At 43.4% G+C, this 15,145-nt stretch overlaps 1 protein-coding gene across 1 annotated transcript; it reads right to left on the bottom strand.

The window, feature by feature from the left end:
* Positions 1-3,732: 3,732 nt before the first annotated feature.
* LOC125374333 (HBS1-like protein) lies at positions 3,733-14,382 on the bottom strand. Its single transcript, XM_048385164.1, has 12 exons — positions 13,901-14,382; positions 12,637-12,716; positions 11,707-11,866; positions 11,330-11,442; positions 10,713-10,829; positions 10,031-10,264; positions 9,280-9,453; positions 8,541-8,636; positions 8,254-8,357; positions 6,313-6,413; positions 5,662-5,806; positions 3,733-4,850 (listed from the first exon to the last, which is right to left on the bottom strand). Exons 1-12 carry the CDS (start codon positions 14,275-14,277, stop codon positions 4,818-4,820), a joined length of 1,734 nt encoding a protein of 577 aa, XP_048241121.1. The 5' UTR covers positions 14,278-14,382; the 3' UTR covers positions 3,733-4,817.
* Positions 14,383-15,145: the final 763 nt, after the last annotated feature.

Raw genomic sequence — 15,145 nt, 5'->3', positions numbered from 1 at the left:
AATCTTGGAATAGACTATTGCTATGGAAGCAGGGGACAAAAATGCAACTTCCTTGTGACTATGGAGTTAATGCCTGCAAATTAATGAAACGGTAAAGACGTTAATTGTTTTGTAGGACACTGACATACTTTCCTGTTGTTCACAGAGTCTGTCATGGAATATGAGGAAAAACACTCTGGAATGTACCATATTCACTCCTAATCATATTGTCCTTATACACCAGACAGTAGAGCATGTTATGGACAGTGTGTGTCTGACTCAAACAGCTGTATGGGTACAAGATCTGTGTACATAGAGGCGACACCTACCTCGCAAAACTAACCTGATTTGATGGATGATTTGTCTCTCCTGAGAAGTCATGTCAGCATGCATTTGACTCAACACGACTTGCCAAACCCCTTTAAATATGTTTTTTAGTGCACTGAAGACTGGTCAGGTGTTGCTGAATAGCTCAGTACATTTTTCCTAATTATCACATGTTTGAGGTACTGATGTCCCATACTTAATACAAACTTACAACAGTGTTGTACTATGTACATCAAGTATTGTCTCCAGTGTTGTAGCAAAGTATGCCACACATTTCTGTAAATATACTTGTACAGAGTTTAAGACTACACCCATGTCACAGCCTCTTAAAGATGGTTATTGGTAATTTTAAAGGGACATAGCTACTATATCCAACGGACAACTTGTGTGCATTGGTCTCTGTTTTACAATGGAATATTGCCTGTCTCAGTGATTGGTTTTAATTAGGATGATAGAGTTATGTCCCTTTTCTGGTGGAGGTGCACTGGTTTGGGATGTAATAGAATGACAGTATGTGTTGGTGCAATGTCTAAAGTAATTGCCAGATTGTTGTTAATGGGTCAGCTTGTTGATAAATGCACGATTTCAAAGACTATATTTTGAGATTCTCATTGACTGTATGTATGTTTATGGTTAGTCATCTCAGAATTGAATAAAGCATTATCATTTGATTTTCTCATGTTGTTTATCCGGTGATTGACATCATGAGCATCGATCCAAGCAATTTGGATACAATGACATGCATCAACCAAGTCAGCGAGTCTGACCACCCGAGCAGCAGGCAGGGTAACAAGTACCATTGTTCAAACATCATTTAGTATGATGTGTCCGGGGATTGAATCACAGACCTTCCACTCTCCTGACAGACGCTCTATCCAGTCGGCCTCATCGAACCTGTTGTGTCACAGATCCACTCCACCACAACACGCTAGCTTCCAGCTATGTACAGTATTGTTGATATTTCTATAATAAATTTCATGATGGCACCATGACACAGCAGCAACTACCGAGGAGAAGCAGAAGAGGAATAATATGCTTGTAGCCTTCTGACACAGATGACCAACCTTTGAAGTCGGTAGACACAGGTGACAAACCAATGAAGTCTGTAGACACAGGTGACCAACCAATGAAGTCGGTAGACACATGTAACCAACCATTGAAGTTGGTAGACGTCAGCCAACACAGAGGACACTGATGTCAACCCTGGATCAACCATTTCCAATATGGCTGCTACATTATAGGACCAGAACTGTGTGAGGACTTTATAGACACCATTCCATTTATAAGACAAAAAATTCAGCTTCATAACACAACATCCCAAAGTCAAAATACACCCCTAATGTATCCTTCATTCCTCCTCACAACATGCATAACTCCATGATGCACGGCAATGCATGTAATAGGGTGGGTAGCCGGTAAAACAACATTTTAAGGACTGTGAAATGACACAAATGAAAATGCCTTCAATGGTCGGGGGAAAAAAATCGGCTAAAAACTGGAGACTTGTACAAGATAAAGAAGCAACTAGTTCATGGAAATCTTTATTCCTTTGGAATAGTCAGACATGTTAAAACATAGAAACACATAGCCCTGGTTTGATGTACACAAACGGACAGGACATCCTCTACAAGATTGGTTTAACACATAGTTGCAGGATATGAGCCCTGGTATAACACACTGCTGCAGGATGTGAGCCCTGGTTTAACACACTGCTGCAGGATGTGAGCCCTGGTTTAACACACTGCTGCAGGATGTTAGCCCTGGTTTAACACACTGCTGCAGGATGTGAGCCCTGGTTTAACACATAGTTGCAGGATGTGAGCCCTGGTTTAACACATAGTTGCAGGATGTGAGCCCTGGTTTAACACACTGCTGCAGGATGTGAGCCCTGGTTTAACACAATGCTGCAGGATGTGAGCCCTGGTTTAACACACTGTTGCAGGATGTGAGCCCTGGTTTAACACACTGTTGCAGGATGTGAGCCCTGGTTTAACACACTGCTGCAGGATGTGAGCCCTGGTTTAACACAATGCTGCAGGATGTGAGCCCTGGTTTAACACACTGTTGCAGGATGTGAGCCCTGGTTTAACACACTGTTGCAGGATGTGAGCCCTGGTTTAACACACTGCTGCAGGATGTGAGCCCTGGTTTAACACAATGCTGCAGGATGTGAGCCCTGGTTTAACACAATGCTGCAGCATGTGAGCCCTGGTTTAACACACTGTTGCAGGATGTGAGCCCTGGTTTAACACATAGTTGCAGGATGTGAGCCCTGGTTTAACACATAGTTGCAGGATGTGAGCCCTGGTTTAACACACTGCTGCAGGATGTGAGCCCTGGTTTAACACAATGCTGCAGGATGTGAGCCCTGGTTTAACACACTGTTGCAGGATGTGAGCCCTGGTTTAACACACTGTTGCAGGATGTGAGCCCTGGTTTAACACACTGCTGCAGGATGTGAGCCCTGGTTTAACACAATGCTGCAGGATGTGAGCCCTGGTTTAACACACTGTTGCAGGATGTGAGCCCTGGTTTAACACACTGTTGCAGGATGTGAGCCCTGGTTTAACACACTGCTGCAGGATGTGAGCCCTGGTTTAACACAATGCTGCAGGATGTGAGCCCTGGTTTAACACAATGCTGCAGCATGTGAGCCCTGGTTTAACACACTGTTGCAGGATGTGAGTCCTGCTTTAACACTGCTGCAGGATGTGAGTCCTGCTTTGAGCACTTCACATTCAAACATGGTGTTGAGAAGAAAGTCACTGTCTCATTCATCACACTCAATGATTTTTCTTCTGTCAAGCATAATCCAATAATTGCTTTAACTTTCAATAACATAACTACATTCTTCAGTATATGCTCAGAATTCATTTCAACATTCAGCATCATAAATATAATAAGTTCCTTAACAAAACAATAAAACAGCCTCCACAGTATAAAACATCACACACCTGGATCCCTGTGCACATGAACACAGTCTCCTCAAATAACCCACGGCAAGGTACCTGCTTAAGATGTTAAATGTCAGCCTTCAAAACGTGCGCTAGTCCGCTAGCCTGAGACTCCTAACTTGTCCTGAGGACAAGTAAAACTCCAGTGATGGTAGCTTTCATTGACAAGTAGCATATAAGGGCAATAATTCTGAATTAGTTCTGTAAAACAATATATCACGTTGGCTCGTGTCGGCCTTTGATGCAGTCGCACAAAGAGCAAAGACACCGTGTTGGGTGGCGTCTGTCTGGACTTGCAGGTGTGATCAGTGATGACATGAGTGAGTAAAAGGCTTGTCTTGACCCTAGCAGTGACAATTCACAGGATGTAAATAGTGTTTGAATGACATTGTTTATATACTTGTAACAAGTGCTCAATAAACAGTGATGTGGAATACATAGTTGTTTGTTTTCAGCGTATGTCTAAGATGGTATTTCTGCTATTCAAAATGTCTTATTGTTGATATAAATGCGATGTTTAATAATGCGAGCAAAGACCACTCGCATTTTTCGCATTTAATTCACACTCGCATTAATATCAAGATTTACAGTATAATTGACAGATAATGTAAACCTTTTTGTCTCGATCACGCAGGACTAGCTACAAACTCGTGACAACTGACATCATGTGTCCACAAGCCCCTGGACTTGTCTGTAACAAAGCAAATATCTACAGAATGTGCTACTCACAAGAGCAATAACTGAAACAAGCACTCCTAGGGACTTAGAACTTAACTGTTACATCAGTTGTTCATTGCACAGTGAAATCTGGGGTACCCAGCCTGTCTTTGTAATCCACATTTTATGCTAAAATTACCTGATGTCATACTGATTAAATACGGAAACAGAACTGTGGGATACATGTGTTACCTGTAGATTTATTTTGGGAAAGAAGTACATGTCTATATTATATATATATTAGCTTATGCAGTGATGTAGACGTCAAATCAACGGTTTTAATCACAGCTTGTTATTGTGATTTGAAACCTCTGATTGACAAATGAGAATCAAGTATTTTCCATATTCATGGTAGAATTGATAATATATTAAATTAGGATTATCAGGATCCGTGTAGACAACGCCCTACAGATCTGGGTTGACAATCTATCTTAGACAGGTCGCAGTGTATTTGCCGTGGTTCATCTAGAGCTGACTGAACACTCCATGCAGCGTTGACTGACATGAGCAGCTTCAATTATTCATGTTTTCCTGCTTCATCACAATCATGACACAGACGTGTGTTTGTCTCGGTACCCATCACCCCTCACACTGTCGACTGAGCTCCAGTCGTCCTCGTACACTCACTGGAGAGCGGATTCATTCACCACTCTGCCATCATGCTGTCTTCTTCATCCATCACCTGACATGGTTTTATGAATGGTTGGTTTTGATGGTCGCATTTCATGAACAAATTCATGCTTGAATCAAGATATGTGCTTCCTCAACATTCCCTTCCAGCCAGATTTTGCATAAAAGTTCCAATAATTGCACCAAGTCATGAATATCTGGAAGACCTCATCACTGATCTTCTTTCATCTTTGGAGGCAAAATCTGAAACAGAAATATGACAGGTATGGAGGGAGTTGGGCCTAACTGCTACTTTGACCAATATGTCACCAATGTATTCCTACTTTGACCAATATGTCACCAATGTATTCCTACTTTGACCAATGTGTCAGTGATGTATTGCTACTTTGACCAATATGTCACCAATGTATTCCTACTTTGACCAATATGTCACCAATGTATTCCTACTTTGACCAATGTGTCAGTGATGTATTGCTTCTTTGACCAATATGTCAGTGATGTATTGCTGCTTTGACCAATATGTCAGTGATGTATTGCTACTTTGACTAATATGTCAGTGATGTATTGCTTCTTTGACCAATATGTCAGTGATGTATTGCTATTTTGACCAATATGTCAGTGATGTATTGCTATTTTTTAATATGTCAGTGATGTATTGCTACTTTGACCAATATGTCAGTGATGTATTGCTACTTTGACCAATATGTCAGTGCTGTATTGCTACTTTGACCAATATGTCAGTGATGTATTGCTACTTTGACCAATATGTCAGTAATGCATCGCTACTTTGACCAATATGTCAGTGATGTATTGCTTCTTTGACCAATATGTCAGTGATGTATTGCTGCTTTGACCAATATGTCAGTGAAGTATTGCTACTTTGACCAATATGTCAGTGATGTATTGCTACTTTGACCAATATTCTGCCTGGAATGACTTATTCAGTGTTTAAAGGACATTCACTCACTCATTAACACCCATCTAGAGACAGAGCAAGGATTATAATCCGGATAAACCTGTCTGAACCTAACCAGGTCAGGAACAGTGACCGTACCTCCTCCACCAAGCCAGCAGCGATGGTTGCTCCGCCTGACCTCAACATGAACCTCCCCAAGTCCTTGAAGTCTTTGTATTCCTCCAGACATATGTTCCTCTCCAGTTCGATTTCCACCACTGCACTGGTGTTCTTCACCAGGCATCTGAAACATACTTCACAGGTGAACATATGTCTGACTTCACAGGTGAACATATGTCTTCCCTCTCTGATATATTCTACTTAAGCTCTCTTTCTCTAAGTTGCCATAAACTAATTTGCCATACACTAAAGTCCTCCTGCACTATGTTGCCATAAACTAAAGCTCTACTAAATTAAGTTGCCATACACTAAGTTGTCATACCCTAAAGCTCTCCTCCACTAAGTTGCCATAAACTAAAGTTCTCCTACAGTAAGATGACGTACACTAAAGCGATCCAATACTAAGATGTCATACACTAAAGCGATCCAACACTAAGTTGCCATACACTTAAGCTCTCCTCCACAAAGTTGCCATAAACTAAAGCTCTCCTACAGTAAGATGACGTACACTAAAGCGATCCAACACTAAGCTGACATACACTTAAGCTCTCCTACACTAAGTTGACGTACAGTTAAGCTCTCCTACACCAAGTTGACGTACAGTAAGTTGGCGTAGACTAAGCTTCTCACCTTGGCTTCTTCTTCACCACCTCGCCGGTACTCTTGTTGAGCTGAGCCACGAGGCGTCTTATCACAGCAGGCTCATTGACAGACTGGTAGTGGAACACCACCTGCCAACACACCCATAGCATCAGTCACATGTGTACATGGTGGGTAGCACAGTGTATAACGTGTATGAACACCATTGGTATGAGCTTGGTAGCTACGTGTATAACGTGTATGAACACTATGGGTATGTACCGAGTAGCCTGGTGTATAACGTGTATGAACACTATGGGTATGTACTGAGTAGCCTGGTGTATAACGTGTATGAACACAATGGGTATGTACTGAGTAGCCTGGTGTATAACGTGTATGAACACTGTGGGTATGTACCGAGGAGCCTGGTGTATAACGTGTATGAACACTGTGGGTATGTACCAAGTAGCCTGGTGTATAACGTGTATGAACACTATGGGTATGTACCGAGTAGCCTGGTGTATAACGTGTATGAACACTATGGGTATGTACCAAGTAGCCTGGTGTATAACGTGTATAAACACCATTGGGATGAGCTGGGTAGTCTGGTGTAAAACATGTATGAACACCATTGGTATGAGCTGGGTAGTCTGGTGTATAACATGTATGAACGCCATTGGTATGAGCTGGGTAGCCTGGTGTATAGCGTGTATGAACACCATTGGTATGAGCTGGGTAGCCTGGTGTATAGCGTGTATGAACACCATTGGTATGAGCTGGGTAGCCTGGTGTAAAACGTGTATGAACACCATTGGTATGAGATGGGTAGCCTGGTGTATAACGTGTATGAACACCATTGGTATGAGCTGGGTAGCCTGGTGTAAAACGTGTATGAACACCATTGGTATGAGCTGGGTAGTCTGGTGTATAACATGTATGAACACCATTGGTATGAGCTGGGTAGCCTGGTGTAAAACGTGTATGAACACCATTTGTATGAGCTGGGTAGTCTGGTGTATAACATGTATGAACACCATTGGTATGAGCTGGGTAGTCTGGTGTATAACATGTATGAACACCATTGGTATGAGCTGGGTAGCCTGGTGTATAACGTGTATGGACACCATTGGTATGAGCTGGGTAGTCTGGTGTATAACATGTATGGACACCATTGGTATGAGCTGGGTAGCCTGGTGTATAATGTGTATGAACACCATTGGTATGAGCTGGGTAGTCTGGTGTATAGCGCGTATGAACACCATTGGTATGAGCTGGGTAGCCTGGTGTAAAACGTGTATGAACACCATTGGTATGAGCTAGGTAGTCTGGTGTATAACATGTATGAACACCATTGGTATGAGCTGGGTAGCCTGGTGTAAAACGTGTATGAACACCATTGGTATGAGCTGGGTAGTCTTGTGTATAACATGTATGAACACCATTGGTATGAGATGGGTAGTCTGGTGTATAACGTGTATGGACACCATTGGTATGAGCTGGGTAGTCTGGTGTATAACATGTATGGACACCATTGGTATGAGCTGGGTAGCCTGGTGTATAATGTGTATGAACACCATTGGTATGAGCTGGGTAGTCTGGTGTATAGCGTGTATGAACACCATTGGTATGAGCTGGGTAGCCTGGTGTATAACGTGTATGAACACCACTGGTATGAGCTGGGTAGCCTGGTGTAAAACGTGTATGAACACCATTGGTATGAGCTGGGTAGCCTGGTGTATAACGTGTATGAACACCACTGGTATGAGCTGGGTAGCCTGGTGTAAAACGTGTATGAACACCATTGGTATGAGCTGGGTAGCCTGGTGTATAACATGTATGAACACCTTTGGTATGAGCTGGGTAGCCTGGTGTATAACGTGTATGAACACCATTGGTATGAGCTGGGTAGCCTGGTGTATAACGTGTATGAACACCATTGGTATGAGCTGGGTAGTCTGGTGTATAGCGTGTATGAACACTATAAGTACGTACCGGGTACCCCCGTGTGATGGGCACCTCCAGGCTGAAGATAACGATCTTGGCACGGATTCGAGTCGAAAACTTGGCCGGGTTGGCAGGATCGCACAACACACTCCCTGGAACAAAAGGGTCACTTGGATTTACTGACATCACAAATACAACTGTAAACTGCTTCTAGCACATACCCATACTTACATTGGCTCTAATCCATACCTATATTTATATTGGTTCTAATACATACAAATATATTTAAATTGGCTCTCATACATACCTATAATTGCATTCACTCCAATACATACCTATATTTACATTGGCTATGTCTATTCCACTGATCAAGATGGTCACATGGTCACCAGCAAATGCCACCTGAACTGGCATCTCATCTATAAACACATCTGGAACAAAGTGAAAAATACCTTTTAGTTGTATTGCTAGCATTTTATTGGGAGAAAAGGATGCAAATTTGACTTAAAAACCTTTGCATCACAAGCCAACCATTTCAAGGCCAAAATGGCAACCCCACCATTCCAAGGCCAACATGGCAACCCCACCATTTCAAAGCCAACATGACAACCTCACAATTTTAAGGCCAAAATGACCTCACCATTTCAAGGCCAACATGACAACCTCACCATTTCAAGGCCAACACCGCAACCCCACCATTTCAAGGCCAACATGGCAACCTCACCATTTCAAGGCCAACATGGCAACCCCACCATTTCAAGGACAACGTTGCAACTCCACCATTTCAAGGCCAACCCCACCATTTCAAGGCCAACATGGCAACCCCACCTTTTCAAGGCCAACATGGTAACCCCCACATTTCAAGGCCAACCCCACCATTTCAAGGCCAACATGGCAACCCAACTAGTTCAAGGTCATTATGGCGACCCCACCATTTCAAGGCCAACATGGCAACCCCATCATTTCACAGCTGTTTCAACCCTTGTTTCACGATCAATGTATTGTGAACCTTGTAATACAGCACTATCCCTACAAGCCTTGTATCATAACATTGAAAGAAGGCAAGGGCCTTACTTCTGACGGTGGCGGTGATGTTGCCGGGCATGACGACTGCTCTATCACCCGGCTGGGTGTAGCCTGAGCCTATTCTTCCCGAAATCCTGAAGCCGGTGCCCTGCCCTTTGAACACGTCCCCGACATTCAGACGGAACGGTTTGTCTATTGGTCGCTCCAGTGACTTAAACTTATCTGTAAGAGAGAGCAAATACAATCAATACGTCCAGTTGTTTAGACTATTTCTTTGTCAAACATCTGTACCTGAATCACAAAGAATGGGCTCCACACATTGTGTCTGGAACCAATCCTGGGCATTCAGCAAGACAAGCAGGTCAGTAGACTACTCCAACACCCGATGACTGTAGGTGACATGACCCACGAATTCATGTATCGATGTCCTTCATGACGTTAGGTTTACCAATAAGATTCTACAGAACATACCACAGAGTGTACATAAATAAACACCCTTGACATCAGAATTTCAAACAAATGTATAAAAGTATGTTTTGTTTTCTTTCTTTGTTGAATGCCCCACTAAGTAATATTTAAGCTGTATGACAGTGGTCTGTTAATAATCAAGTCTGGACCAGAGGAGTGATTGATTTAATGTGCATTGAGACACGATGACAAGCATCAACCAAGTCAGCCTGACCACACGATCCCACTAGTTGCCTCTTACAACAAGCATGGGTTGCTGAAGACCAATTCCAACTGGGACCTTTACAGACTATAAAAGTATGTAGAGTAGTTAGGATGCAGGATCACCTACCAATCTGCTCGGATAGCGTCGGCCCCTTGTACCAGGCAGCCAGCTTGGGCTCTTTCACTGTCTGGGTGAGATTCTCACCGCCAAGACCACTGCACGGCACAAACGACACGTCCCCTTCCCGGAAGCCAGCCTGCTTGAGGAACTGACCGATTTTCTTCACCACCTCATTATACCTCTCCTCCGACCAATCGACTGTGTCCATCTTGTTGACAGCCACTATTATTTGAGCGACACCTGGAGGGCAAGGAGAGACAACTATAGTTTCATTTAAAAGTTTCTGCTACATGTACTTCAACAGAACCATTAATCATACAAATCATTTTGTACAAAGAATTCTCGTAAGGTCACATATTTCCCCAACGTCAAACCTTATCTCTAACCCTTACTTGCAGTTTCATAACAGATCAACAATATGATTTGTTTGTTTGTTGTTTAACACCGTACCCAGCAATATTCCAGCTAAATGACAGCTAAAAATCCAGTAATTGACGTCATGAGCATCGATCCAAGCTATTGGGATTGGATGACATGCATCAACCAAGTCTGCGAGCCTGACCACCCAATCCTGTTAGTTGCCTCTAACGACAACCATAGTCGCCTTTTAGGGCGAGCATGGGTTGCTGAATACATATTCTACCTCAGATTTAAACGGGTCTCAACAATATGAACTATTGTAACGCACCCAGTGATCTGGCTAGTAGAGCATGTTCACGGGTTTGACCCCCGGTCTCAAAGCCAGTCTCGAACTCCCCCTTTGTGGCGTTGATGACTAAAATAGCAACATCCGCTTGGGCAGCTCCTGGAAGAAAAGAGGTCAACATGTGTCAGGACAATCAACATGTGTCTGTCAGAATTAAAATGTGTCTGTCAGAATTAAAATGCATCTGTCAGAATTATAATGTGTCTGTCAGAATTAAAATGTGTCTGTCAGAATTAAAATGTGTCAGGCAGACAGAATTATGATGTCTTTGACAAAATTAAAATTAGTCAGGCAGACTGAATAAATATGTGTCAAAATGATTGATGACACAGAATTATAATGTCTTAGAGAGAATCAAAATGCGTCAGGCAGACAGAACTATAATGTCTTAGACAGAATTAAAATGTGTCAGGCAGACAGAACTATAATGTCTTAGAATTAAAATGTAATGGACAGACAGACTAACATAGTCGCAGACAGAATCAAAATGTATCAGGTAGAATCAACAATCCACATATGTCCCAAACGTTGTGTTCTGGAACCGTGGTTAGAGTTCTTTCTGCCGAGATGACCAGTGAAGGAGAACCACGACTACTGACCGGTGATCATATTGGGAATGAAATCTTTGTGGCCTGGAGCGTCAAGGAGAGTCACAGTTTTCTTCGGTGTCTGAAACTTCGTCTGGGCCACATCCATGGTAACTCCACGAGTCCTGCCCAAAATATGGCCATGTTAGCTACTTCATCACTGCTGAGGCCACAACAAATTGATGATTTGTTTGCCAGAATGGCCTCAGAATTCAATTCACTGCTTATATATAGCTTTAGTCAATAATTACATAGAATACAAGAGATGAAATCTTGATGCTTGTGTATATTTATCATGATTATGAGCGATCATTTCTCAAAAAGCAAAACCCATAAGTTGGTATTTCCCTCTTGTGCAGGGATATGATCAGTTGGGTGGCGCCACCTACCTCTCCTCCTCCGTCTCGTCAAGCACCCACGCGAAGGCAAACGACCCCTTGCCAAGCTTCTTGGACTCCTGCTCATATTTATGCATGACCTTCCTGTGGACGGAACCCAGCTGGTACAGCAGGTGCCCCATCAGCGTACTCTTGCCCGCATCCACATGACCTGCAATAAACACATGTCACTGTGACCTGTAATACATGTGTCACTGTGACCATTCCAGGTTATATTGCTTACAATATAATTTCGACCTCACAGAACTTACAGAATAATCTCCCCTTCAGATCCTACAATATCTCACCCTCACAGAACTTACTGCACAATCTCACCCTCACAGGATAATCTCGCCCTCACAGAACTTACTGCATAATCTCACCCTCACAGGATAATCTCACCCTAACAGAACTTACTATATAATCTCACCCTCACAGAACTTACTGCATAATCTCACCCTCACAGGATAATCTCACCCTCACAGATCATACAGGATAATCTCACCCTCACAGGATAATCTCACCCTCACAGAACTTACTGCATAATCTCACCCTCACAGGAAAATCTCACCCTCACAGAACATACAGGATAATCTCACCCTCACAGAATGTACAGGATAATCTCACCCTCACAGGATAATCTCACCCTCACAGAACATACAGGATAATCTCACCCTCACAGGATAATCTCACCCTCACAGAACTTACTGCATAATCTCACCCTCACAGAACATACTGGATAATCTCACCCTCACAGAACATACAGGATAATCTCACCCTCACAGGATAATCTCACCCTCACAGAACTTACTGCATAATCTCACCCTCACAGGATAATCCCACTCTCACAGAACATACAGGATAATCTCACCCTCACAGAACGTACAGGGTAATCTCACCTTCACAGAACATCATATAATCTGACAGGACTTTCCGACTCACCTATCACTACCAGGTTCAACAGGTCCAGGTCACCTTGACGTTTGGAATATTCTTCCTGTACATTTATTTTTTGTTTACTCCTGAAAAATTAGAAAGATCCCAATGTAGACAATATGTCAATAAGCGAAACACTATTACATGCAATAACTACAAGCTATATGTAACATGATCTATTCCCTGACAGACAGACAGACACACAGCCATACATATTTGATTCTGGTGACCACGAAGAACGAATTCAATTTATGAATGGATACGGTTTGATTCACGGAATACGTGAGTGAATCGTAACAGCCCTTCTCATCACACACCTAAACAGTTATAAAGGGCTTAGTCACAGGCCACATATCATCTTAAATATGGGTATAATTGAGGCATTGCTTGATGGATCATCCGGGTTTTTGTGTGCAAATGTTTAGGAGTCAGGAGCAGGGATAACCAAAGGTTCTTGTTTGTTCGCTACAATATTCCAGCTAAATGATGGCAGTCTGTAAATAATCAAATCTGGATCAGACAATTCAGTGATTGACATCAGGAGAATCGATCTATGCAATTGGGATACGATGACATACATCAACAAAGTCAGCGAGTCTGAACAACCAATACCGTTAGTCGCCTCTCACAACAAGCATAGTCGCCTCTTATAACATGCATGGGTTCCTGAAGACCTATTCTAACCAAGACCTTCACTGGTCTTATCAGTACACATAGTACCTGCAGTTACCATGGTTACAGAGGAAATGTCACAGAGATACCGGATAACTAATGATGCATAGGGTCTGAACATTGTTACAGCATATCAACCTTCACACTGATCACTGTTGGTAATTCTGTCCGGCTGATGAAGGCTCCCCTTACACCCTTGTTGTCCACCTCTCTAGCAGACATGTAACATTTTGTAGCTAGAACACGCTGGACTGGGACGATACACCAACTGTGCGATCCAGTACGTATCACGATACTTGTAAGTGCTCTCATATGTGGTGTGTGAGCCATCTTTTTCATAGACAGGATAGTAAAATATCTGGCACACTGATAATTTACATTTGGCAGTCGATAATCCATAACAATATTTACTTTTTAACTGCTAATTTTCACTGCTAATTAGTGTTTGATGGGTGTAACAGCCATTAAAATGAACATCTAAGGTACGAATCGATGTTTTGTACTTAGTACTTCGATTGACACTTGTTTCGGGAAGTAAAATACAGCGATCCACCGATGCTTCAGTGTATCGTCCCACCACTAATAACATCACACTTACTTAGACGATGACTTCGGTAAAGGCGGCCGATACGCTTGGTCTTTCTTAGGTGTAGGAAGACTGGAGGTAGAACTAGACGCCAGCGACGTGGATGATTCTACCGACGTCGTCTCAGACGTACTCGCCGCGGCTCCGCCCTGGCCACCAGTCACATTATCACAGCTTGTGGCCACCTGGGGGGCAAGTCTGTCATCACTCTTGGTTGACGTGGCAACCACAGGTTCAAAACCTCTAACAGGTTCCTTCTTGGGAGTGACAGTTACCTTCGAAATTGAATTTGTTGCACTTCCAATGGAATTCTGGGATTTGAAAAATGATGGTGGATCTTTCAGGATGGGTACATCTGTACTTGTGATGCCTGCAATACAACCAATCATCACCCGGTGATTACAGCTGGAAATATGAGTGAGTGAGTTATTGAGTGAGTTATTGAGTGAGTGAGTGTGAGAGGGTGGTGGGTGAGAGTGGGTGAGTGAGTGAGTCTGAGGTGAGTGAGTCTGAGGTGAGTGAGTGGGAGGTGAGTGAGTGAGTGTGAGAAGGTGAGTGAGTGAGTGAGAGTGAGGATGGGTGAGAGTGAGAGGGTGGTGAGTGGCTGAGAGTGGGTGAGTGTGAGGTGAGTGAGTGAGTGTGAGAAGGTGAGTGATTGAGTGAGAGTGAGGATGGGTGAGAGTGAGTGTGAGAGGGTGGTGAGTGGGTGAGAGTGGGTGAGTGTGAGGTGAGTGAGTGAGTGAGTAGGTGAGTGAGTGGGTGGGTGAGGGTGGGTGAGAGTGAGTGAGTGTGAGGTGAGTGAGTGAGTGTGAGAAGGTGAGTGAGTGAGTGTGAGATGGTGAGTGAGTGAGTGAGTGTGAGAAGGTGAGTGAGTGAGTGAGAGTGAGGATGGGTGAGAGTGGGTGAGAGTGAGTGAGAGTGAGTGAGTGTGAGGTGAGTGAGTGAGTGTGAGAAGGTGAGTGAGTGTGAGGTGAGTGAGTGAGTGTGAGAGGGTGGTAAGTGAGTTGGTGATAGTGGGTGAGAGTGAGTGAGTGTGAGGTGAGTGAGTGAGTGAGAAGGTGAGTGAGTGAGTGAGTGTGAGAAGGTGAGTGAGTGAGTGAGAGTGAGGATGGGTGAGAGTGGGTGAGAGTGAGTGAGTGTGAGGTGAGTGAGTGAGTGTGAGTGAGTTAGTGAGAGTGGGTGAGTGTGAGGTGAGTGAGTGTGAGAAGGTGAGTGAGTGAGTTGGTGAGAGTGGGTGAGAGTGAGTGAGTGTGAGGT

The sequence above is a fragment of the Haliotis rufescens genome, unplaced genomic scaffold, assembly GCF_023055435.1.
Source record: "Haliotis rufescens isolate VD_foot unplaced genomic scaffold, xgHalRufe1.0.p SCAF_544, whole genome shotgun sequence".
Lineage (NCBI taxonomy): Eukaryota > Metazoa > Mollusca > Gastropoda > Lepetellida > Haliotidae > Haliotis > Haliotis rufescens.
The sequence above is the reverse complement of the archived record's forward strand: the minus strand, read 5'-3'. Positions and strand labels throughout refer to the sequence as shown.

Coding starts and splice junctions, on each gene's coding strand:
- LOC125374333 (XM_048385164.1), bottom strand. CDS start 14,277: ATGATTGGTTGTATTGCAGGCATCACAAGTACAGATGTACCCATCCTG. Junction 10,830..11,329: donor CATTCCCAATATGATCACCG/GTCAGTAGTCGT, acceptor CTTTTCTTCCAG/GAGCTGCCCAAGCGGATGTT. Junction 6,414..8,253: donor CCATCACACGGGGGTACCCG/GTACGTACTTAT, acceptor GTGTGTTGGCAG/GTGGTGTTCCACTACCAGTC.